We start from the raw sequence: 23958 nt of genomic DNA, 5'->3' as shown, positions 1-23958 counted from the left end.
CTCTATACGACAGTTTCGCCTTACGATGCCAACACCGAAACAAGTTACTGTTGTATGGTGGGAGTCTACTGTATTGTCTTTCTAGCATACAATGCATTCTAGTAAACCAAGAATCACTACATTAGGCTACACAACAATTTTCATAGAATATTTTTTAGCCCAGTAAACTGAGAGCAGACAATTCCAATAAGTCACTGAAATAATGACTAGAAAGAGTCTAGTAAAAGCAATATAATAGCATGTTGCGTGATTGTGTTATAGCTGTGAAATGTTAAAAAAAGCAGTTGTGACCTAGGAAACAAGACCTACCTGTAGATTACAATACAGTCCGTTTAGTAGCTGATGAAAACAACCAACTGCTAAATAACACAGTGAACTAGAGGCTAAAAACATATCGTAAAAATGAGCACATATAAAATTGCAACAGGACTATTAATACTAAACTACACAACATGTTTACCCTTCATGATTCACCATGCTATCAAAATGTATGAGAATAATAGACAGTGTCTAGTACTAGTGTCACCAATAACTGATGCATGTTGCTACTCGGCACTCTACTATCTTTGTACGCTGTATAGGGCATGTAAATGGTTATTGGTAACATTACTACTAGGTACTCTCTACTATCTCAGTAAGCTATATAGGGCATGCCAATAGAATAAGTTCAACTTTAACTTCAGGGAGACGCAGAAGCAGCCCAAAGCAAAGGTACAATAATTAATAGCCAACTAGCTAAGAAACGTTTTGCTCTGTGATGATACCAACAGCGGCGAAGGAACTGTCATTCCCAAAATGGATCTCGACAGAGCATTTAAGAAGGAAGCAAATCGAGGCACTCATACATCTATGGAAAACGTTCAGCATGAGAGGCAACAGTTTGTTACCCTGTGACTAAAGTACCTCATGAACAATGCAATGCTTTGGCAAAATTAAATATCATAAGCACCTATAATATGTGACAGTCAGAACGGTGATTAAGAACCACTTGCCTCCCTTTTTCAAACCACCAAACATGTAAGCATCAGCTGCATGTCTCTGTAACCATTGGAAACTTCTGAAAAACTGCGAAACTTCAGACTATGGTGAATATTACTGATGAGTGGAGATCATTGTAGATTAGGTCTTGTGCGTTATGACAAATGAGTGCAGGTGCTTATCTAAAAGGATTTCGCACACCTGTTGAAAGGGCCGAGTGTTGATCTAGAAAAAATTATATCCATTAAAAGAATAAGCAGAAAATTAGTTTTTTTCAAATAATTATGTAATAAATGTGTGATCATCTATAGGGAATAACGCTTAGACACATGATTGACCAGGTTCTTCCATTTCAATTTTTAAAGTCAATCAACAACTTTTGCCATTTTTTGTTTAATCATGTTTTTAATTTCTGAATAGGCAGAAACCAAGCGGTAAAGCTAGTCCGTAGTTCAAGTTTGGTTGTCAACTTGTCACAAATGAGTAGTAGGGAAGAAGTGGGTAACGTGGACAGTTTTTCTTTTTATTACAGTTACTACTATTCTATTCACTTTAAAATACTCTAAATTATATCTTTAGCCTGCAGAGTTTGTTAGCTCTCTTTTCTTAATTGCATGTTTGGTAATACAAACAATAGTTTTCCCAGAATGCACCATATCATAAAGCACAAGATTATCTACATTACCCACTGTCGGTGGGTAATGTGGACAGATTCAGTGGGTGATGTGAACATGTCATTTTTTGTCAATAAAGTAAAAAATTCTCAGATATTCAAATAACTACAAGTAATATATGCATGTGGTTATATGTAATTTAACGTAAACTATACAGGAATAATTCAAATCTGACAACATAAAATAATAATTCTACTAAGTCAAGGTAATAACTCACATTGTTTAAATTTGTCAGTAAATTTACTAGTAGGCCTAGTAGTAGTAGTAACAATTTAGACTTAACATTGAAACTAGCAAATTAGGCAGTTTATATCATATGCTTTGCAGCACAAGGTAATGTGGACATGGCATAAGGGTAATGTGGACATGTCCACTTTACCCCAAAGTGTCTTGACCACATTACCCCATCTTATATATTATTACAAATTTTGATAAATTTCAGTCATAGTCAGGAGTTGCCTTCTGACAATCAATAGAGATAAACAACACAATATGCTTTGTTTGTGTACAATTGCCCCAAAAGTTCCAACAACATTTACACTATGTAACCCAGGTAATAAAATTCAATTAAAAATTACTATTTGTGTGATAAATATTAAGATGCTGACAGATTGATGTACGATGGAGAGAGACTTCCAAATCAGCATGTGGCTTTTTCTAACAGGAAAATGAAAGGTTTTATAGTATGAAACAAATGGAATTGGTTATAAATTTTAGCTAAAAATTTAACTGTCTACATTACCCAGCTGTCCACATTACCCACTTCTCCCCTATGCCTTGTTTTAATAGATTTAGGTGCAACAGATAATTTGGGTATGTCAGTCCGTGAATGGAGTTATCCGTTTTTGTAAGATCCATGTGATAGAACCTTTGGCAACAGCATTGTTTATTATAACTTACAAAAAACCTAAAAATGAGGAAAACCATAAAATACATAAAAAAACATTATCATCTATTATAAACGAAAAACATTATAAACAGCTAAACAGAACCAGGCTTTAGTTTTTTTTTCATGAAGACTTTAGATGCAGTTAAATATTGAAAATTACTATATAGTAATTTTGAAAACATTGTATCAACAATGAATTACTTCGTATGATGTAAGTATCAATATTGGTATTATCGCGTGAATATTTGCGATCGGATGTTGGATTTCCATCGTCTTAATTGGTGATGCACTTGCAGCATCTCTACGCAGCTCTGTTTTCAATGCACGCATTTTAAAAATATTATCCCAAAAATAAAATTATCACCTCCAAATTTAAAAGAAAGATTTCCTACACGTTTTAACATTGACATTTGACCTTAGATGCATTTTAATCGTGTCAGCTGCAATATAAAATATAGGCCTCGATGTAGCTAAAAGCGCAACAGACTAATATAGATAGTGCAGACGTGTGCGACAACTTCTTTGTAGCACGTAAACTCGTCAGCTACGAACAATTGGGAGTTGTGTGACCACTCCTGCGTATCTTGTAAATTCGTCCTCTTCATTCCTACTCAAAAATTCATAGCGTATACATTTAACACTAGATAGATCAATGTAATAATCACTGAAGTTTGCTCTCTCCAGTAGATCAAGCAGTTTCTCTGTCAACAGTATCGTCGTCTTGCTTGACTGCATTTCAACTACTGCTGACCTACTGAATGCGAGACTCTCTTCAAGTAATTATTGTCTGCATGTACTCTGAAGAAGCAGTCATATCTTTTGACTAGATCATGCAAATGGAGCTTAGCACATCGAGAGAGAAGATTTCGGACAGACAAGATGATACTACCAGGAAGATAGAGAGCAGCGAGTACGGATACTAACTGCTTTAATTATTTCCTCAGGTTTTGAGGCTGGTATTCATTGTAAACAAAATTTTGAACCAGTTACACGTTCTTTGGTGCTAGATACGGCATATGTACCTTTGAGTTAACTTAACACATAAAATCAAAAAACATCGCAAACATTTTTTAGCATTTAAACCTTGCCCCACAAAATGATTGCCATGTATAAGGGATTTTTGAATGAGCGAATTTTTTTAGCTATAGCATAGGCATATATAGTAGCACTTACAGCTTTTAAGGTATTCTGTTTCTTAAACAGACTTGTGTGATTATTTCTATCTGTAACAATATCTTCATATAGAAAATATAATTTATTTACTCATATATTATATAAGGAAATATATTTCTCTTGATTTACTGACATAAAAATAAGGCAAACAGAGTCATATTAAGGATAAACCCTGTCATACACTAAAATATTTTATATAAATAGTAAAACTTTGAGATGAAATAGTTTGTAAAAGATTTACTTATTTCGTAAATGCCAAAACCATTTCCCACATACATCGAAGTACTAAAACGGCGTTAGCAAAGAAACTAGTATTAGCCTGATACACTTACTAATTGTTTCTATGGTGTTACAATAAAAGTTGTTAACGAAAAAGCTTGAGATTTGGAGTTGGAAAATTAACTTCGACACAAACGGAAACAATGAATGAATCAATTGTTATCGATGTAATCGAGTGATTACTAGTACGGTTTTGTGAACACCTTTTTACTGATTACTGGCTTATTTGGGTTGGTGAAGATTAACAATGTCAAATAGTATTGGTCAAATAGAAGTGGCATTCAAATAAAAGTCACGTTCAATTAAAGGGTGGCGCTTTATTTTTCGACCCTTTTTCCTTAGTAGCGCTCATATAGAGGTGGTGTTCAAATAAATGTGGCACTCAATTCCAAGTTCTATGGTACGTTGATTATGTATCAGCCCACTCTTAAGGAGGTCTATATGTTGACCACGTACCCATTGTAGAGTTTTGAGAAAACTAGAGTTTTGAGAAAACTCTAAAAACACCGGATTGTGAGAGTTAGATTAAGATGCACTGATGTAGTGAGCCGTTTAGAAGTTTATTGACAAGTTGATTCTCATTATACCTCACCACACCGTGAAATCTAAAAGATCATAAATTCATGAGTGTGTGTTCACATTACAAGTTACAGATAGTGATTAAAACATAGCAAATCTTAACAAAAACAATAATAGTGAAGCAAATATTGCAACTTTATAATAATAATTCGGTACTAATTTGATAAACTGACCTTGCCTCCGTTCCCACAATCCTGATTAAGAGTATGTTAAGGCTTGTATAGCTTTGCTCAGATTAGACTATAATTTTACATCTTGTTGATTGTGCTACTGTACAGCAACTGCCTAGGTAAAAATTCTGTGGGTGATTATCATTCGATCGTTAACTAGCATGGCGGCGATAGAATATGCTATTATAGCTGACTTTGGTTAAAACATGTTGACATATCCTAGTGTGGATGACTTTCGTGGCTCAGAAAGAATGAGTATGAATAAGTTAATTGCTTACGGATGTTTTCATAATCTATTCGGGATGAGTGATGTGCCATTGGTGATGTGTATGAATGAAATCTATTTATATTGTCAAAGGTAACCGGTTCTTGATTTAATTTTATCTTACACCCATTCCCTTCCTTTCTCAAAGCCTTAAATATTTTTTTCAAAATATTAAAAAAAAAACTTTCTTCGTTATTAAAGAGATTCTGAGATCAGAGCTGAGCAAAATAAGTATCAAGAATTGAACAAAACTTCACCAAGCACATTAACAGGTAGGTTAGACCTGGTTAGTATTCAGGTAGTGTATTTTTGTAAGTTCAGTCAATAAAATGATGAATACCACTTATTAACTTTTAACAATAACATTCTAATGCTGTTAGTATTGTCTTTTCTGAAAATAAAGGAATATTATTTGACCATTAGCTAAATAAGTGTTTGGAGAGCGAATATACCCTTTTTAGGTACTTATTGTAAGAGCATACTTAAAAAAGTTTTAAAAGTTTTCGCTAAAAGAATACATGAGGATTTAACTGTGTACCTGTGTGTATGTAACTGTGTATCTTTATTATTGGTTTTGTGGTTGGCAGACTACGAGTCAATGCCTTCATTATTAGGTAGGCTCCAGTAAATGTTGGTTAATCAGTGCTAGCCTTACAGACCTGTTTCCACGGTCATTCATCCTTAGATGCCAACAACAACGAATGGTATAAAAAGTAATAAAATGTGATAAAAGGTATCCATTCTACCAGACTACCATTTAATATGACTCAGTTCCTTAGTCACCGCTCAGCTGTCAATACATGCAATGGAGGCAGCAAATTCAATAATACAAAAACTCTAATGAGTGGGGGTGTTGAGAACAAACATACAGAAGTTACAATTTTAGAATATTTACTCGCTGTACTCTTAACTATTAAGCTTTTAGCTCTGTATATATATGGATTTAATTTTTTAAACTCACTAATATTGCCAGTTTGATTACAGAGAGGGAAATAAGATGACATGGGACTTGAGCGCAACAGACACCTTGCTCTACTTGGTGACACCTATAGTTACCATTTCCTCTGCCATTTTCCTTCTGCTTTTTATTCGACCACATAGACCGCTGCCAATATCAATTAGATGCTACTGCCCTGCCGAATTTACTGCTTCCGATATTGCCTACACCAATCAAGCCTGTCTATCAAAATCCTCTCAACTCTACACTTACTACAACCTGTCAAAACTACTACCCCTCAACCATACGGTTAGTCTTTAGACATAGACTAGGTGCAACGGTGTTGCACGGATAATAAAATAATTACTTAATCAATTTAATTTTACTGGCAAGCTAGTTGCTCAACCTAGTCTAAGCCTTTACTATGATAATGGCCGTGTTAGAAGCCAGATTAATAAACAATATGTTAGGTGTAAAGATTAAGCGTGCTAATTAATAGCCAATTGTCTTTTCCCAAGCCCTTTAAGCATGCATATTTTAACCAATGTAATAAATAGGTGCACTACTATTCACTGTTAAGGCCAGTTAGACATGTAGTCTAGTGGTTTAGAATGCTTGTCTGCAGCCCTTGAGGTCCCAAGTTTAAATGACGGGCAGAATGCATTTTTCATTTCTAAAACTTATCGCTATAACTGGACAAAGGAACGACAGAGGAACATTAAGATTTATATAGATACTAGCCAAATACCCAGCGCTGCACGAGTAATAAATTAATTACTTAATAAGTCTGAGTTACATACTTGGAAAGCAAGATCTTTACTAAAACAATACTCGCTTTTTGGGCCAGCTTAACAATCGTTATGCAAAAACGATCAACAGTGCTACTTATTAACTTCGAGCAAGCGCATTAGGCATGAGTATCTTAACCAATGTAATGACTACTTGCTCAAGAATACCATTGTATTTTGTGCAGCCTAATGGTTAAGTTTGCTGACTATAGATTTGGAGGTCATGTGATCAAATCTAGCGCTATGCAAAATTTGTGTTGTTAGAAATTACTTGTTATAACTAGACACAGATTAACAAAAAGTCTGTAAAACAAATACTGAGATTTATAGATAGTTATATATGTATTTAATAGCTATTGACCAGCAAAAATCAGTAATAGGCTTTGTGTCAGGGCATGTAACAGATTGAAACTGAGCCACATTGCTTTTTTAAATCAGATGAGATTTGAGTGATTCGACATGAAGATGTTGTTTGATAAGTATACTAAAATCGTTTTATAAATGCAAATTTACTTTGAGTTTTATGTTGGCTAAATGCTCTACTATATGTATATCCCAATTTCTTTTATATAGGTGACACTTGATGAATTATTTCCTGAGAAAGATCTACCAGTTGGAGACTTCTCTTCTCCAATTTTCCTGTTAGCAATTTTGAGCTTGCTGCCTTTTCTTTTCTGGAGACTGGTTGGTGCAATGGATGGCAGAGATTTCTTGTCTTGCTCTGGATCACCAAGTAGTGGGAAAGGCTTTATTCTTTTTTTATGGTCAGTTATGTCTGTATTACTGTCTTATTTATGGCGCTGCGAATGAGACTTTCGTATACTCAAAGCTGTTTTTGTAGGCATCATGCGGGGCGCAATGGCTTTACCAGACTGATGAATAAATAGTCCTAAATTCTGAAAAATGCTTCCATTTGTTTCTATTTCGACTCTTTCATGCTGTATTGTATCATTGTCATGGCAACTGCCAATAATCTTTATGCAAACAATTTTGGTAAGATGGCCATTCCCTCATAGAGTCAACTAATCGCTGACATAGTTTATTGCATTTATGTTGGAGTGCATGAGACAACCTAATGAAATCAAGAAATGTTGTTTTTTAGCTCAAAAAATAAATGAAATCTACCACTCTGGACTACGAGTGCGTGAGGAATGATTTTAACTCATTGCGTATATACCACAAGCAGAGCAGTGTAGTGCGGTTTTAGTAAGTTTTGTACAAAAAAATTTTGATTAGTGTGTAGTTAATTAATTAGCCTATTATGTTTGTACTTAAACGAAAACAACGAATTTCCTGCATGCTCAGAGCCCAAAGAGCACATATTTACAGTCCAGTCTTAGCTGAGCTCCGCTTTGCAAAAACAATAGTTTTTGATCGCAATCCCTGCTTAGTAATTACCACCAGTGCCACACGCATTACGGCTTGTGAAGTTTCACAAATTGTAGATCGATTGACTTCTGGTGACTATATAACGCATAAGGGTCCTAGAGACAGTGAATACTTTTTTTAACATTATTATAAAAATAATTCCATAAGATGTAATAATAGCCATATCCTTTTTGACTCGGAACATGCTCAAGCCGTTACTTAGAAGAGTTGGGGAAGGAAGTGCCTAAAAATGGCTGGCATCATTCAGCAAGACATTTTTAGACTTTTTTTTATAACATCAGCTGATGTCAAAACTGATGCTGATTAATTTTCGATCAACATTTTTTTATAGATTTTGAGTTTCAAAGTTTATTGCAGGATATATGCATAGTTGTCAAACATGGGGCTTTAGGAAATATTTGATAGAAAAATTTATTTTGTAGCGAAAGCATAAACTTACTGATATAAAAAAATTTCTAAATGAAACTGTTTCCAAAATTACTTTTATTTTTTTGTACAAGGCTATGGAACCCATACCATCCTCAACGTAATAAACTGTGCTAGGATAACTGTTGTGCGGCAGAACTCATACTAAGTTTCTTTACAGCAACAACACAGTGACACACCCTCATATGGCACTGCAATGCCATCATGGAAACAGCTGTGTCACTCCCATTCTGCTGTGATTCATCGTTGCTGTTTGGAAGCGAAACGCCAGTGCGATTTACTATATCTGTGTCATAAAACGGCTTTAGTGACCAACAGCATCACACTTACGCGTTGTTCTAGTTTGTTTTTGTTTCTTTATACACATCACACAACCATCGCTCTACTATTATAGTGCACTATGGAAACATGATCTGCTTGTAGGCCCAAAATACTGGTTTGACACTGGCCCACTCAGGTGTAACTCCACTATCTCTGACTAAATAAACTGAATAAACTGGGCCCTTTTATTGGGAAACTAAAATTGTCATTTAAAACATTGTTGCTCATTGTAAATTTAGTCATTAGCAACAAATTATATATTAAATTATTTTTCATTTTGTCCTGATTTTATTGGTTTTGGAAGGATTTTGTAGGCTAAATTTTCAACATTTCATTTTGCAATGGTTGAGGATAACAACCTGTACAGATATGATCACACCGCATACATTTCTATTGGCTTATTTCAAGTCATATATTGTATGATTCTAGTTTTTCCACAAAGGGCTTCAGTTTATTTTCCACAGCACTGTAGTAATGGCTAAGGGTATTCTGCAGTAGGCAGACCTCTTATGACATGATCTTCTTCAACTGTCTCAATTAGACATTTCAAGGAAGAGTATGGTTCCCCTTTTCTGGCCTCAGGTTTTTTTCCTTAGCTCATGAGCAATCTAATACTACATGCCCTTCTTGACCTCCCAGTCTAGGGCTCAAACAACTGTTCTACCGCGTGTCCGTCCAAAGTGCTACCCACCGCACCACACCGGAGCTTGTATGAACTTTTTAGCACAAGAGAAAACTCAATTACTTTGAATGTATTGTATTTGTAGGTTTCTCTTCACCAAATTAGGGTCAGTCTGCTTGTGCAGTTGGTTTGTGTGGAAGATATTCGATCTGAAGAGAGAGGCTAGTGAATATGTGATGGCAGTAGAAGCGAGCAATCAAGTCAGTAACCAGGATGCCCTCTGTCTATTTGAGGCAAGTCTAAAGTAGTATGATCTGGAAGTTGTCTTGAGCAAGCTGTATAAAGGGTGGTTCCCATATTGTCTGCGAGACCCCGGCAGTAATCTTTTGCAGCAAAACCCTTGGGGTGCTAAGCTCAATGGCTTATGTTCGCATGAAGCTGCATCGCTAACGAATGAATAAAAATAGTCCCTCTCCACGCCATTTTTGAAACCTTGAAAAGTGCTAAAATTCGCCGTTAGCATTTTTGAAAGTTTCAAAAATTCTGACTTTCGCCTTTACACTACAGTTCAGGAAGGTTTTTCCTGCGGCTCCTTGCGAAAGTTGAACAGCATTGAACTTTTGTACTGACTGTTGGCAACTACCGGCGGTACTCGGCAAGTAGGTTGCCATTTTACCGTCGATAGTTCTGCTATTTTGCCAGCAGTGCTTGCAGCGTATTTGAGAACCGGGCTTCAGCTTACCAAAGATTTACGTAATCAAAGTTGAACTGGCACAAAAACTATTACAGTTCATCCGAAAGTATCAAGATTTTTCTATCCTTTGCGATTGTTTTAGATGTTTGAGGTTTTTGACTGCCAGGATGTCTCAAGATTAAAACCGACAAACTTAATTGCAGTTAAAACATTCAGATCAAACAAAAGTGCGACTATGACGTCTATGATGGCAAAACTTGCAACGCTGCAACTTGAACACGATAGCCGATACCAACTATAGCAGTGATAACAACTAATGATGTTATTTCACACGCTTTTTTCTTCTGAGCATTTTAATCTCTATCAAGTTTTGCCGATTTCAATATTAACCCTTTGGTTGGGTTAAAGCCCGGCAAAAACACCTAAAAGTCGTGTAATTTATTTTTTTAAATTCAATAAAATCGGTATTTTATGAACATGCGTAGCTAAAATCTTAAATTTATTTCTATGAACAAAATCTTTTTGTACATAAAAATTCATTTGCATATCTACTATTACAAAATAAATACAATCATGTGCAATTGTCCCTGTATGAAATGCTTGGAAGCATTTTTTTCGGTAGAGTCAAACGCTATATAGCGGAGCCGCGCGAGCTACCATAACGATCGTTTTTCTCTGTTTATTCCAAGTATATTAAAAGTCCAAAAAGTTTATATCACTCCTATCATCTGAATTATTTTTATTCCGAACAGACAGAAAATCACTAACGATCGCAGGATCAAATAATCTTTTATTTTACCGTTTTGAAAGTTGAGCCGATGTTGACAGTTTTTCCAGCTTTTATTCTTTTCCAAGGAAGCACGATTTCTGTACCTTTTACCACAAAGCAATGCCTCTCAGATAATCGTTTCATATTGTAAATCATCGACTAATATCTTGTAGATGATATTTAAAACTTACTAGTGTTTATATCCTTTGTTTAACGTTACTAGGCGACAGCTTTATAAACGTTTACCGAAAGCGACATAAATGTCGTTTCCCCACGCAACCGATAAACGACATTTTGGTCGTTTCCCCAGCCAAAGAGTTAAATCATCCTAGCAGTCAGATCACCTCAAATATAAAAAAAAACAATTAGCAATGATAAAAAATTACCAGTATTTTCTGATAAAATCTACTAAAATTTTGTATAAGATCATCATTAAGACCAGATGTCAGGAAGGTCATCCTATGGCCTGACTTGAACTATTGACCTGACACTTAGCAGTGCAAAGTACCAGAGTAGCAGTATTTGCTATAATCGCTGTTATAATAGAGATGTCTCTGTTCTTCCCTTTGAAGCCAGTTGCAGGTTGAGATGAGGGAAGGCTATGAGCTGGATTTGAATTTACTACACGCAGCTTGTTTGACGAGCATCCCAACCAATCACCAATCGATTGCCTTTCAGTTCCCTGGGCTTACATACTTATTCCCTGGGCCTTCTCAGCATATCTGATGATGTCTCACGGAACAATAGACTGTCAGAATACTAGTATATGATAAGAGGTCATAGCATGAAATAAATTTACTCAAGCATGATTGCTAACATTTATTATGTACATTAGGACAATCCTTACCTATGAAATTTTAAAAAGTGGTCTTTTTTTCCAATAAAACCCAAAAATAGCAGCAGCATACATGGAAATTTATGCTGCTGACGGGTTTATCCCAAAGCGTTAAATTAAGACTTAGCTAAACCTTATACCAATGGAACAATGTTTGTGAGGAGCTGTAGATTTACAAGCAAAGCAAGATGCATTAAAGGTCAAGGCAACCATCAATTAGAGCCAGTCGTTTATCAAATAAAAACTAGTGAGAATATTTTATTTGCAGCATTACAGACGATTTTGACGATGGATCATTTTCTTTCAACTTGTTCAGTAATTGAAAAGTCTGTTTCAAAGCTTTTCAAGCATTCCTAGTTTTATTAAGACCAGTCATTTCAGCTGAGGCTAAACAGACTGATAGTCATTAAATAAAGCCTGATGTTGCTTTTCCATCACAGGAGTGGATACAAGAGCGTTGTTTAGTTCCCTTTGGAACAAATAATTAAGCACAACTGTGTCAGCTCAGCTCAAGTATGCATACACTGTACTTAAGGTATGTAGTAGTCTGCAATAGACTGAGTTTTCCTCATGGCCCTTCCCCTTTTCTCAAAAGCAGCTGAGAATGTGTGCTATATTTGACCACACTATAATACTAGATTATACAGGTGTAAAACATGGATGAAAGCAGAAAATAAACCTTCTTTAATGCACTCTTCGCTGTACACTTTCCAGGTTCGTCGTTTTGGCGCTTACGTACAAAGATATTCGGTGGACTGTCAATTCTTCACAACACAGAACACGCAGGTCACCTGGGAGCACCTGCTTCAGCCTGTCATTATGTCCCTGCAGGCGTGGCTCAGTATTCTACTTGTTATGCACATCTGCAACTCGTTTGCTATAGTGATACTTCTGATCAGTTGCTCAATGAGGTCGAACAGAATTACTTTCATTCGTGGGTAAGTAAGCTTTTGATATTGACCTTGAAAGGTCATGACACCTGTCAAGTTTTACACTATTGAATAACAACTATTATTAGGTCAGCTGTGACTACAACCATATGCACAGTTATCATTGGTGTTCATGCCAACTTAGCTTTGCAAATCTATTAAAGTTAAATTCCTGAAGCTTGAACTAAAATTAATTTCTTTCAAACAGGTGAAAAATGATATTCAAACTATGTAATCGGAGTTGTCAGAACATTATAATAATTTGAGTTGCAATCAGTTATATAATTGTAAATGAGTTCGAGTTATATTGGGGTTGAATCTTTATGCGTTCCAAAAACATGAAAATGCCTGAGATCTATTTTTATAATAATTTACATGAACTAAATTATTTTTTACAACCAAACGTTTAGCAACATCTGTCGTTCTTGGAAATTGTTTATGCGGTATAAAAAATGCTAAACTCGAGAATCTTTGCTTTTGACCTCATAAAGTGAAATATTCAAACACTACAATTAATCTTTTTTTTCCAAATAAAAGGTAGATGGTTTTTAATGATTTGAATAATATTTGTTATTTTATTGCACTTGTTCCACTTTCAATTTTCATTAAACCAAAAGTCCAAAAAGTTAATTTGGAAATGAATCTGATCAAAATGGGTTGAGTGCACTTTTGCAAATTTAGGAAAGAATTTGGTTTAAACTCACATGTGTATTAACTCAGTTACAACTTAGTTCATACAACTCAACTGTTTAACTCAGTTAAACAGTTGAGTTGTATGAACTGGTAAAAATCAGGTGATTTGAATCAATTCAGAATTCAGATTCTCTGAATAAATGTGCATTTGCATCTTGATGATTAGTCGGAGTTGTGTTTCCGCAGAGAGAGTTGGAGTTAAAAAGGCTTCTAAGTCTGTTTATGATTTGAAACTCAGTTTTCAAGAAAATCTGAGAGTTTGAGTTGTTACCAAACTAACTCAAACTCCGACCACAAAATGTGTCAATTTTTAGCCAATGAAATACAACATCTGTAGCCATTCCAATTTGACCACTCATCAGCATCAACACAAAATATTCACTCCATTACTTCATGCCAAGGACATGTATTTGTAACAAATAACGGTCATTAATAATTACTTATTAGTATTGATTCTTAATCGTCTTGGTATAAGTGTACCTAATGCTATCAGCGCGATTTTTAACTGATTCCGTGGGAGAACCAAATATATCGCCATTGTATTTTTGAAGCAACCGCAAGATATGATTGGTTAAATCTGTGTTGTACTCAGTCAATGACAGCCATCAAAATTGGACAAACATAGTATGTAGCATTTCACCGATCTTGTTTCAGCGACTGGGACACAGCTGTTTTCATGACCATTTTTCATTTCACACCAAACCGACTTTGTGGAGGTGGAAGCAACTCCAATGAATCACCATAGTGTAAATATACGTGAGGTCTGAGTGAGTGAATAATATTAAAAGAGAAACTTGGTAACTAATGGTGTTAAGATATTGTAGTACGACCTCGACTTCCAATCATTTGAATACACAGTTTTCAATAAAAGTTTATAATTTGAGAAAATATTTGTTGTGACATGCAATGTATTATAAACTAAAAGTACAACATAAAAATTATAAAAATAGAGAATATACGTTGATTAAACCCATATCTACCGCAAGCCAAAATAAGCTACGCATCTTAACTTTATCACTGTGCTACTGAACATAATCAGCACTATGCCTACATTTCTAATTTCATTTCTCTGAAGCCTAATTTCCATGCATATACACAGCAAGCACCGGCGACAGCACCGCAGGCTATCAGCGGTGAAATGTGAACCTATGCGCTGAGTACCGCTGAGTACCGCCAGCGGTCAACACAAGACTTTAGCGCTGTTCAAATTTTGTGAAGAGCTATACGTGTGAAGGTCAGCATTATCGAAACGGCATGGCTAGCTAACATTTTGATGTGATCATTAGCGATGCAGCTTTATGTAAACAGAAGCCGCCGAGCCTAGCGCCGCAAGTGTTTTGCTGCACAAGATTACCGCCATGGTCTCGCAATTGATATTGGAACCTGGCTTTAGGTATACTAACAATATAAACTTCTTTTTACTAATTACGATTTGACCATTTTAATTATAATATACAATTTTGGTTTTCCATATAGTTTTTTACATGGTTGATTAAAATGCGTTTATTTTAGTGTTATGTGTATTACATATTCATCATTCTTGTCAGGCTGTGAAGTGAAATAATTAAATTATAACTGATTTTTGCAAGAACATTTGCACAGGCATATGAAGGCTTCAATATGAAAACCAAGGTAATGAAGTTACTATGTGGAGGTGTGGTATACCAGAACTTTTATGGCTAATTTCGAGAACTTCTGTTTGTTTATTTAAAAAACTATGGGAATAGTGAGGTTTTTTACAAGTATGGTTGCAAAAGCATTGACCCTGTGATTTTGGCTAAACACCTTTGGGATGGAGATGTCAATGACTAGAAACACGCTCAGTTGCAATGAAATGTATAAAAATAAACTTGCACAAATTTTTAGTTCATTTTATCAGAAAGTATGATATTTATCTATCATTTGTAATTGTTTTTGAAGTTTGAGGTGAACTGACAGCCAGGATATTTCAAGATCAAACTCGACAGAAATTGATACTTAAAACGCTCGAAGCACACGAAAGTGTGATTACGACTTTTATTGTTGCAAAAAGACCGATAGAATAGGGATGCATAACGTTGCAACTTGAAGACAATAGCCGATAACAACTATTGCAACGACAACAACTAGTGACGTCATTTCACACATATTTTTCTTTCGAGAGTTATAACCACAATCAGGTTTTGTTGATTTAGAAACATTCTGGGAATCAGATCATCTCAAACATCAAAACATAGACGGTGTAGAGAAATTAACCCTTCATTGGTTCTACTGTCCAGTGAGCAATACTAATGGAATGTTATGAGCTACCAAAAATCACTTAGAGGTGACAAGTCAGCGTTCAGCTATTTTCTTGCTCTCCGGGTGGTCCACTTGATGCTTATTGTTCGGGTTTGGCGCTTGGCGAGCATTGGTGAACGATTGACGTAAGAGTGGCGGTAAACTTGTACCAATTATTTTACTCTTTTTCTCATTACCTGCTATTTTATCCAGTCGAGTTCTAGTTGCAATTTCTGTCACATCAGTTTAGTTTCTGGTGTCACCATGCTAGCTCATACATTAGAGACAGTTGAGCGTTTTACTATTATTCAGTAGAAGTTTTGTGGCTCTGCCACCCAGTTTGATTATTACAGCAACTTTAACATCAGAGATAGAAGTGTTAGAGGGTGCACAGACAGCACGAAGGTGTGTAACAATTATGCAATTTACTCGAAGCCTATTATATCATTAATTGCTTTGTTTGTTTCTTTAACTTGTATTTTGTTCTGATTTTGTATACATATTTTAAGCATGGTTATTCATTTTCTAATAGGCTTCACGGTCATCAGTTATAAATAAAGAGATCAGTGAACCTCAACCTCTCCAGCACCCTTTATAATTGTCACACTAGAGATCGGCATAAGTCTCTAAGTGAAGCCTTCTGTTCTGACGGAGGAAGCAGGAATTCACCTTCATCAGCACAGAGTTTTAATCAAGTAGATGTAACCAGCGCAGAAGCCAGCTAAGTAAATCATTGCAACAGATCAGCAGTCGGTGTATGTCATATAATTGGCATCGCATCAATTACATTTACCATAGCCTGAACAAGCTTGGACAGCATTATAATTAGCACGGCATAGTGCATTCGATTTGATTATAATCCTATAAATTAGATCTTCATTGTGGTGGACAAAAGTTTTTGGATCTTGTCCAAATTTAACTTTGAGTGGCATTACCCCATTTATTTTATTACCTCGCAGATACTACGCCTAGCTGTTACCACAGGGTATTGTCCTTTGTATTATTCACATATTGGTGGACATCTGTTTTCTTTTGAACTGTAAAAGCTGTAGTGACAGAGATTGCTGCTAGATAGAACACTAAAAATCTAGTGCGCATGCACGCGAACATTATCATTATCGGCTAAAAATAAGGGCGTGACCCTTTGCAATAAGTTGACTGCTTGCCTTACTGACATTTGCCCTTGCGCGATTCCACCGCTAAGCCTATGATAACTGCTGTATCTTGTGAGCTGCGCGGCGGGCTAGAAATGGCTGACCAATCTGACCAGCGTTTATCTGTAGATGCAAATAATAGTGAAACAGGTAGTAGTAGTGAAATCAGTGTGCATGAACTTTCTCAAAATACAAACCCCAGGAGTGAAAGTGTCGAGTCAGATAAAGTAGCAGAATCAGAAATATTTAGTGAAAGACCAGTTAGGACAAAAACCCTCTCAGCCTTAGCTAAACAAAACCGACTTACTGAACTGTCAATTCAATTATCAAAAACTGTAAATCGCAATCAGCATATCTTAGATAGTGTCTACCAAAATTTTGAGAGCTTAGATACGGTAGAAAAGCTTGAGCGCGCACTGTATGATATAGAAGATGCTGCAACCCAGGTCAATGATGTTTTTGATGAATTGTATTTGTTGTCATCAGATAAAGTCGACCCCCAAACGCTGAACCAGTTTGATTGTCACATTAAAGAAGTTGACGTGATTAAAGGAGTATTCCGAGAAAAAATTGTTGAGTTTGAAGAAATAGCAGCACGAGCCTCTGCAGAGAGAAAAGAACTTCAGCAGATGCAAGAACGGCTTGTTGAAATAGAACAGGCGCTAGAAAAGGAAAGAAAGATCTTCGAGGAACGAAAAGAAGCTCGGGGCCAGGTACGCATGAAATTCCTCAACCAGTTACGTGCCAAGAAGTCTGACAGCACTGACCAGGCTCAATTTGGTAGCCACCAACCTACTTATGCAGACATGCCTATTCAGCAGGACGAGTTTTTACAAGACTGCAACTTACCTACTCGTCAACCTATCTACAGCAGCAGCAAGCAGCCACCAGCAAAAGAGTTAGCAACCACTTGGGGTAATGAGTCGATACACCACCAGCCCCACAGTACACGTAATGAAGTCGATGCTGTAACTGCTATCGAGCACTTAGCAAGCAGCTTGGTTACTACGATGAAGTCTACAAAACGTACAACACTCACTCCAGCCACTTTCAAAGGAGATCCTCTCCAGTTTGCTGACTGGGAGACAGATTTTGACGCATATGTCCAGTCAGAAGGGTTGACTGGAGTTGAGCCACTCAGATATCTGAAAAAGTTTGTCATTGGTGAGCCTAGAGAGTGCCTTAGTGGGTTCTTCATTACAAACACTGCAGAAGCCTATACTCTAGCTAGGGAGCAACTAAGAGAACGCTTCGGAAGAAAGAGGCATTTGGCACGTGCACTGAGAAAACGTTTGGAGGAGTGGCCTAAGATACTGCCCGGAGATGGTAAGCAGTTGCAAAAGCTAGCAGACAACCTCAATCAGGTCTGCAGCTCAATGGTGTTAATACCAGGGCTTAAAGTTCTCGATGATAGTGAAGAGATTGAGAAGTTAGCAGGCAAGTTGTCTAGCTGGATGAAGACTAACTGGGCTAGAAAGAATAGAGATATAAGAGGACGAGAAAGTCGGGAGGCGACATTTGCAGAGTTTGTGCATTTTGTCACTGATGAAGCAGAGCTACTCACGGAGCCATTACTAGAAAAAGAGAAAGAGCAAGCACCTAGAAGACAGGGACGAGAAAGACAGGTTCAAAGCTTTTCAACGTCAACGAAGCAGACTCCTAAGCGGGAGTGCTTATTCTGCGGCAAAGCGCACCTCACGAGTAACTGCTTTGAACTTGAAGCCAAGCCGTATGATGCAAGGATAGCCTTCATAAAAGAACGCCGACTTTGTTTTGGCTGCCTTAAAGAAGGGCATCGAACTGCTAACTGTCCTGAAAAAATGACATGTAGGACTTGTAAGAAAAGGCATCCTTCGTGTCTCCACAAAAGACCAGAAGATTGGAATAATGGAGAGCCACAAGCCTCATATGCAAGCTCAGAACCTAAGGAAGCAAGGCCTAATATAATGACAAAACAGATGAAAGTTAGCTCCAATGCTAATGAACATGAAATCAAGGATGATCAGATTGTCAAATCACATAACACACAAATTTGTGCACATACCACAAGGCACAGAAACTCTGATAAACTTAGTATGGTTTTACCAGTATACATATCAACAAATGCCAGCAAGAAGATACTGGTCTATGCCATGCTTGACACCCAATCTGACGCCTGCTTTATTTCACAATTGGTAGCTTCTATGCTACAACCTGAAAGCATCAGGGAGACTATAACTATCGCTACTATGACAGGTTCCTCAACAAAAGAGCTCACAAAATACTCTAATATTGAATTACAAGGCCTTTGGGAAGATGCTAGCACAACTATCTCAGCTTATGAAAGTGCCAGCCTACCTTGTGAGCGTCGACATATTCCTACCCCACTAAACACTCAACACCTGTCTCACTTTCAAAAGATACAAGACAGTCTACCACCCTACATGGATGATGTTCCGATTGGTCTCTTGCTAGGGACAGATTGTCCTGAAGCGTTAGCGCCCATAGAGTCTGTAGTTGGAGACCTCGGAGAACCATTTGCCATCAGAACCTTCTTAGGCTGGACTGTTTGTGGAGGCAAGGTATCAGCTAGGGAAAGCTCGTATAAAAGCGCGACAGCGAAGGTTCAAGTTAACACCACTCTAACAAAAAGTATTCAGCAAGAATATGAGTGTTCGCAGTATCGTGAAGAAGAACAGACGATCTCTCAGGATGATCCTAAGTTCTTGTCGATTATGGCTAGGGAGACGAAGCAACTGGTTAACAAGTTTTACCAGATGCCACTCCCATTTCGACAGAGACCAAATCTGCCTGACAACAGGAACCAAGCTGTGAAAAGATTGAACTCGCTTGTTAAGCGATTGGCCTTAGATCCAGAATTAAACAATGAATACCAAACCTTCATGAACCAACTCATAAAGAATGGTCATGCCAAACCAGTTCTCGACACGGAAATGGAAAAATCAGGGGAGATTTGGTATATACCCTACTTTCATGTAGTCCACCCGCAGAAAAAGAAGTTGAGGGTAGTGTTCGATTGTAGTGCCAGATATGCTGGTACATGCCTCAACGATCATTTGCTACAAGGTCCAGATCACATTAATAGTCTGGTAGGAATTCTCTGCAGATTTCGAAAAGAACAAATCGCAGCATCTTGTGACATCGAAAAGATGTTCTACAACTTTCGTGTAGAGAAAAATGATCGAGACTATCTACGTTTTCTCTGGCTTGAAGATGGAAAGGTCAGAGACTATCGAATGGCTGTCCATCTTTTTGGAGCAACATCATCTCCTGCTGTAGCAACGCATGGCCTAAGAAGACTTGCGGAGGACTACAATGCAGAGTCACGGGAAGCAGCAAACTTCATTTGCCGAAACTTTTATGTGGATGATGGGCTCGTAAGTGCTCCGACTGCCAGTGAGGCCTTACAGCTAATACAGGGCGCAAGACAAATATGCCAAGAAGGTAACCTTAGACTTCATAAATTTGCCTCTAATAGCAAAGAGCTACTCGAGGCCCTACCCAGAACAGAACGAAGCGTAACCAATCTTGATCTTTTTGGAAGTCAGAGAACGCTAGGACTGATATGGTCCATGGACGAGGATATAATCAAGTTTTCACATAGCATAGAACCTCAACCTTGCACTAGAAGAGGCATCCTGTCCACTGTAGCACAATTGTATGATCTTCTTGGTTTCCTGGCACCTTTTACATTGATGGGCAAAAACATACTCCAGAAGGCCAACCAGATCAACCTTGACTGGGATCAAAGTTTGGATGCTACTCTCAAGACGCATTGGGAAAACTGGCTGAAACATCTCAAAGAGCTAGACGGCTTAGACATACCAAGGTACTTGAAACCAAATGACTTTGGAGCTGTCAAGGTAGCAGAAATTCATCACTTATCAGATGCTAGCCTTAGAGGATATGGAGCCTGCTCCTACCTCCGACTCCTTAATGAACAGAACAGAGTTCATTGTACTCTCCTAATGGCAAAAGCACGGGTAGCACCTTCCGAAGGGGCAGTGACTATACCGCGTCTTGAACTGCAGGCTGCTACAGTCGCAACTCGTCTTGCCGATTTGCTTAACAAAGAACTTGACATGCCAATAAACGCAGAACACTATTGGACCGACTCTGAGATAGTGTTGTCATATCTTAATAACGACACTAAACGCTTTCACATGTTTGTGGCAAACAGAATCCAAGAAATAAAGATGAAAACAGATGTGGCACAGTGGCATCACATTCCAACGAAGGAAAATCCAGCTGACTTAGCTTCACGCGGATCCACAGTAGGCATGCTCATGAGTTCCCCTTGGTTCCGTGGGCCAGAATTCTTATGGAAACAAGACATATCTGACAACATGAGGAAAAACGTCAGGACCACAGAACTAAATGCTAAAGACCCAGAGGTACGAAAGCTAACATCTCTAACAACTGCCATAACAAGAAGTTCAGAATTTTCAAAAAGGTTTAGCAACATAGGCAGCTGGAAGTCGCTCATCAAAAGTATTGCCATTTTAAAGAAATGTGCCAAATCAAAATCTTGGAACGCAAAGGAGATCAAAGTGGAAAACTTGAGGGAAGCTGAGGAGTTTATCATACGAACTACCCAGATGGAATGCTACTACCAGAATAACCACAAAGAGTCTCTGAAGAAATTGAACCCCCAGCTAGATGACAAAGGAATATTATGCATTGGTGGAAGAGTCAACGCTGCTTCAGGTCTGAATGACCAACAAAAGCATCCTGTCATAATTCCAAAAGCATCACACATAGCCAAACTAATCGTTTGACACTTCCATGAAAAGACTTTTCATTTAGGTCGCAGAAGCACTTTGGTAGCAGTTAGAGATGCAGGATACTGGATCATCAATGGCACCAGCTTGATCAAGTCTATCATCAGCAAGTGTGTGAGCTGTGCTCGGCTTAGGAAAGGAGCAGAAAGTCAGCTTATGGGACAACTACCAAAGGAAAGGCTTGAGAACACTCCGCCTTTCACCCATGTAGGCATCGATGTCTTTGGACACTATGTTGTTAAAGATTGACGCACCGAACTTAAAAGATGGGGGCTCTTGCTGACATGTCTTTACTCGAGAGCCGTTCACATCGAAATCTTGAACGATCTGAGCACTGACACCCTAATAAACGCGTTGAGATGTTTTATGGCTATACGTGGAAACGTCAGTACAATACGCTGTGACAATGGGACAAATTTCGTTGGTGCGAATAACGAACTGAGCAAGCAAATAGAGCTGTCGAGTGGTAAGGTTAAAGATTACTTGCTGGAAAATCGCATAGAATTCAAGTTTAACACACCAGAGGCTAGCCACCAAGGAGGAGTGTGGGAACGAATGATACGTTCAGTTCGTGCTGTCCTCAATGGTATGGCATTAAAATACAACAGACGACTTACCGCCCAGACACTGAGAACAGCATTTTATGAGGCTGCCAATATTGTCAACAGCCGCCCACTCACTGCCACTAATATCAATGACCCGGAGGAAATGGTGATTACGCCTAATCACCTCCTCACCAGGAAGACGACATTGTTACCAGCCCTGCCGCCTGGAATCTTTGGAAACGATGAAATTTATGGAAGAAAACAGTGGAGAATGGCACAACAGTTTGCGCAAGATTTTTGGAATGCCTGGAAGGCAGATTATTTGCAACAGCTGACAATTAGACAAAAATGGACAACAATTCAAAGAAATGTCAAGGTGGGAGATGTTGTCATTATAAAAGATGAGCCCACTCCCAGAAACCAATGGAAAATCGGAATCATCACTAATCTAGTTAAAGGAGCTGATGATCTTGTTAGAAAAGTTGATGTCAGATTGGGAAACAGCCATCTAGACAGAAATGGCAAACCCACATCACCCACCACATGCTTGAGAAGACCCATTCAAAAAATCATTGTGCTTATTCAGGCATAGTTGAGTTCATAAACAAACAGTTATTAGTAGATTTAGAAATAATGTGTCTTATGTAGTATTTAGTGTTTAAAGTAAATTTCATCAGAATAAAATTTAGGTGGGAGTGTAGAGAAATTAACCCTTCATTGGTTCTACTGTCCAGTGAGCAATACTAATGGAATGTTATGAGCTACCAAAAATCACTTAGAGGTGACAAGTCAGCGTTCAGCTATTTTCTTGCTCTCCGGGTGGTCCACTTGATGCTTATTGTTCGGGTTTGGCGCTTGGCGAGCATTGGTGAACGATTGACGTAAGAGTGGCGGTAAACTTGCACCAATTATTTTACTCTTTTTCTCATTACCTGCTATTTTATCCAGTCGAGTTCTAGTTGCAATTTCTGTCACATCAGTTTAGTTTCTGGTGTCACCATGCTAGCTCATACATTAGAGACAGTTGAGCGTTTTACTATTATTCAGTAGAAGTTTTGTGGCTCTGCCACCCAGTTTGATTATTACAGCAACTTTAACATCAGAGATAGAAGTGTTAGAGGGTGCACAGACAGCACGAAGGTGTGTAACAATTATGCAATTTACTCGAAGCCCATTATATCATTAATTGCTTTGTTTGTTTCTTTAACTTGTATTTTGTTCTGATTTTGTATACATATTTTAAGCATGGTTATTCATTTTCTAATAGGCTTCACGGTCATCAGTTATAAATAAAGAGATCAGTGAACCTCAACCTCTCCAGCACCCTTTATAATTGTCACACTAGAGATCGGCATAAGTCTCTATAGACGGTGAAAATTATAAAAAACGTACTAATACTTTCCAGTGAAACTTACTATGATTTGTGTAAGTTCATCTTGAAGGTTGAACGCCATTTTTGACACCGGTGGTGGCCTTTTCTGCGAATAGAACTTTCGCCTCCTGTTTCCAAGTCGGGTGCTCTAAAATCACTCGGCCATGTCTGCTCCATATTATCTTTCCCATTATCCCACAGGTGTACATAAAACTTTCTCTTAAAATAACAAGTGTTTGACCATCTAGATTCTAGATGATGTGACAATCTTTTCTTTATAGGAATATCCCAAATAATGTGAGCGTTCACCAAGTTGAGAAACTGGATGTCTTATTGGGAAGCAGTGGAATCTTTGTCGCCAAGCTCTCTAGCAAGATTGGTCATGGAGAGAAAGTACGAAACCACCTGGTAAGCTGCCTCCGAAACAGCAGAAGCGA

At 37.7% G+C, this 23958-nt stretch overlaps 3 protein-coding genes across 3 annotated transcripts; all 3 read left to right on the top strand.

Moving 5' to 3' along the window:
• Positions 1-3354: 3354 nt before the first annotated feature.
• Positions 3355-9798, top strand: LOC137388533 (uncharacterized). Its single transcript, XM_068075018.1, has 4 exons — positions 3355-3451; positions 5992-6253; positions 7306-7496; positions 9636-9798. The coding sequence occupies exons 1-4, from the start codon at positions 3372-3374 to the stop codon at positions 9796-9798; spliced, it is 696 nt and encodes a 231-aa protein (XP_067931119.1). The 5' UTR covers positions 3355-3371.
• A 7120-nt stretch (positions 9799-16918) lies between these two features.
• On the top strand, positions 16919-21853 carry LOC137388532 (uncharacterized). Its single transcript, XM_068075017.1, has 2 exons — positions 16919-21530; positions 21630-21853. The coding sequence occupies exons 1-2, from the start codon at positions 16919-16921 to the stop codon at positions 21851-21853; spliced, it is 4836 nt and encodes a 1611-aa protein (XP_067931118.1).
• Positions 21854-21970: 117 nt separating this feature from the next.
• LOC137388531 (uncharacterized) lies at positions 21971-22741 on the top strand. Its single transcript, XM_068075016.1, has one exon. The coding sequence runs from the start codon at positions 21971-21973 to the stop codon at positions 22739-22741; it is 771 nt and encodes a 256-aa protein (XP_067931117.1).
• Positions 22742-23958: the final 1217 nt, after the last annotated feature.

Source organism: Watersipora subatra, chromosome 2 (genome assembly GCF_963576615.1).
Source record: "Watersipora subatra chromosome 2, tzWatSuba1.1, whole genome shotgun sequence".
Taxonomy (NCBI): domain Eukaryota; kingdom Metazoa; phylum Bryozoa; class Gymnolaemata; order Cheilostomatida; family Watersiporidae; genus Watersipora; species Watersipora subatra.
This window is presented reverse-complemented; position numbering and strand designations above follow the sequence as displayed.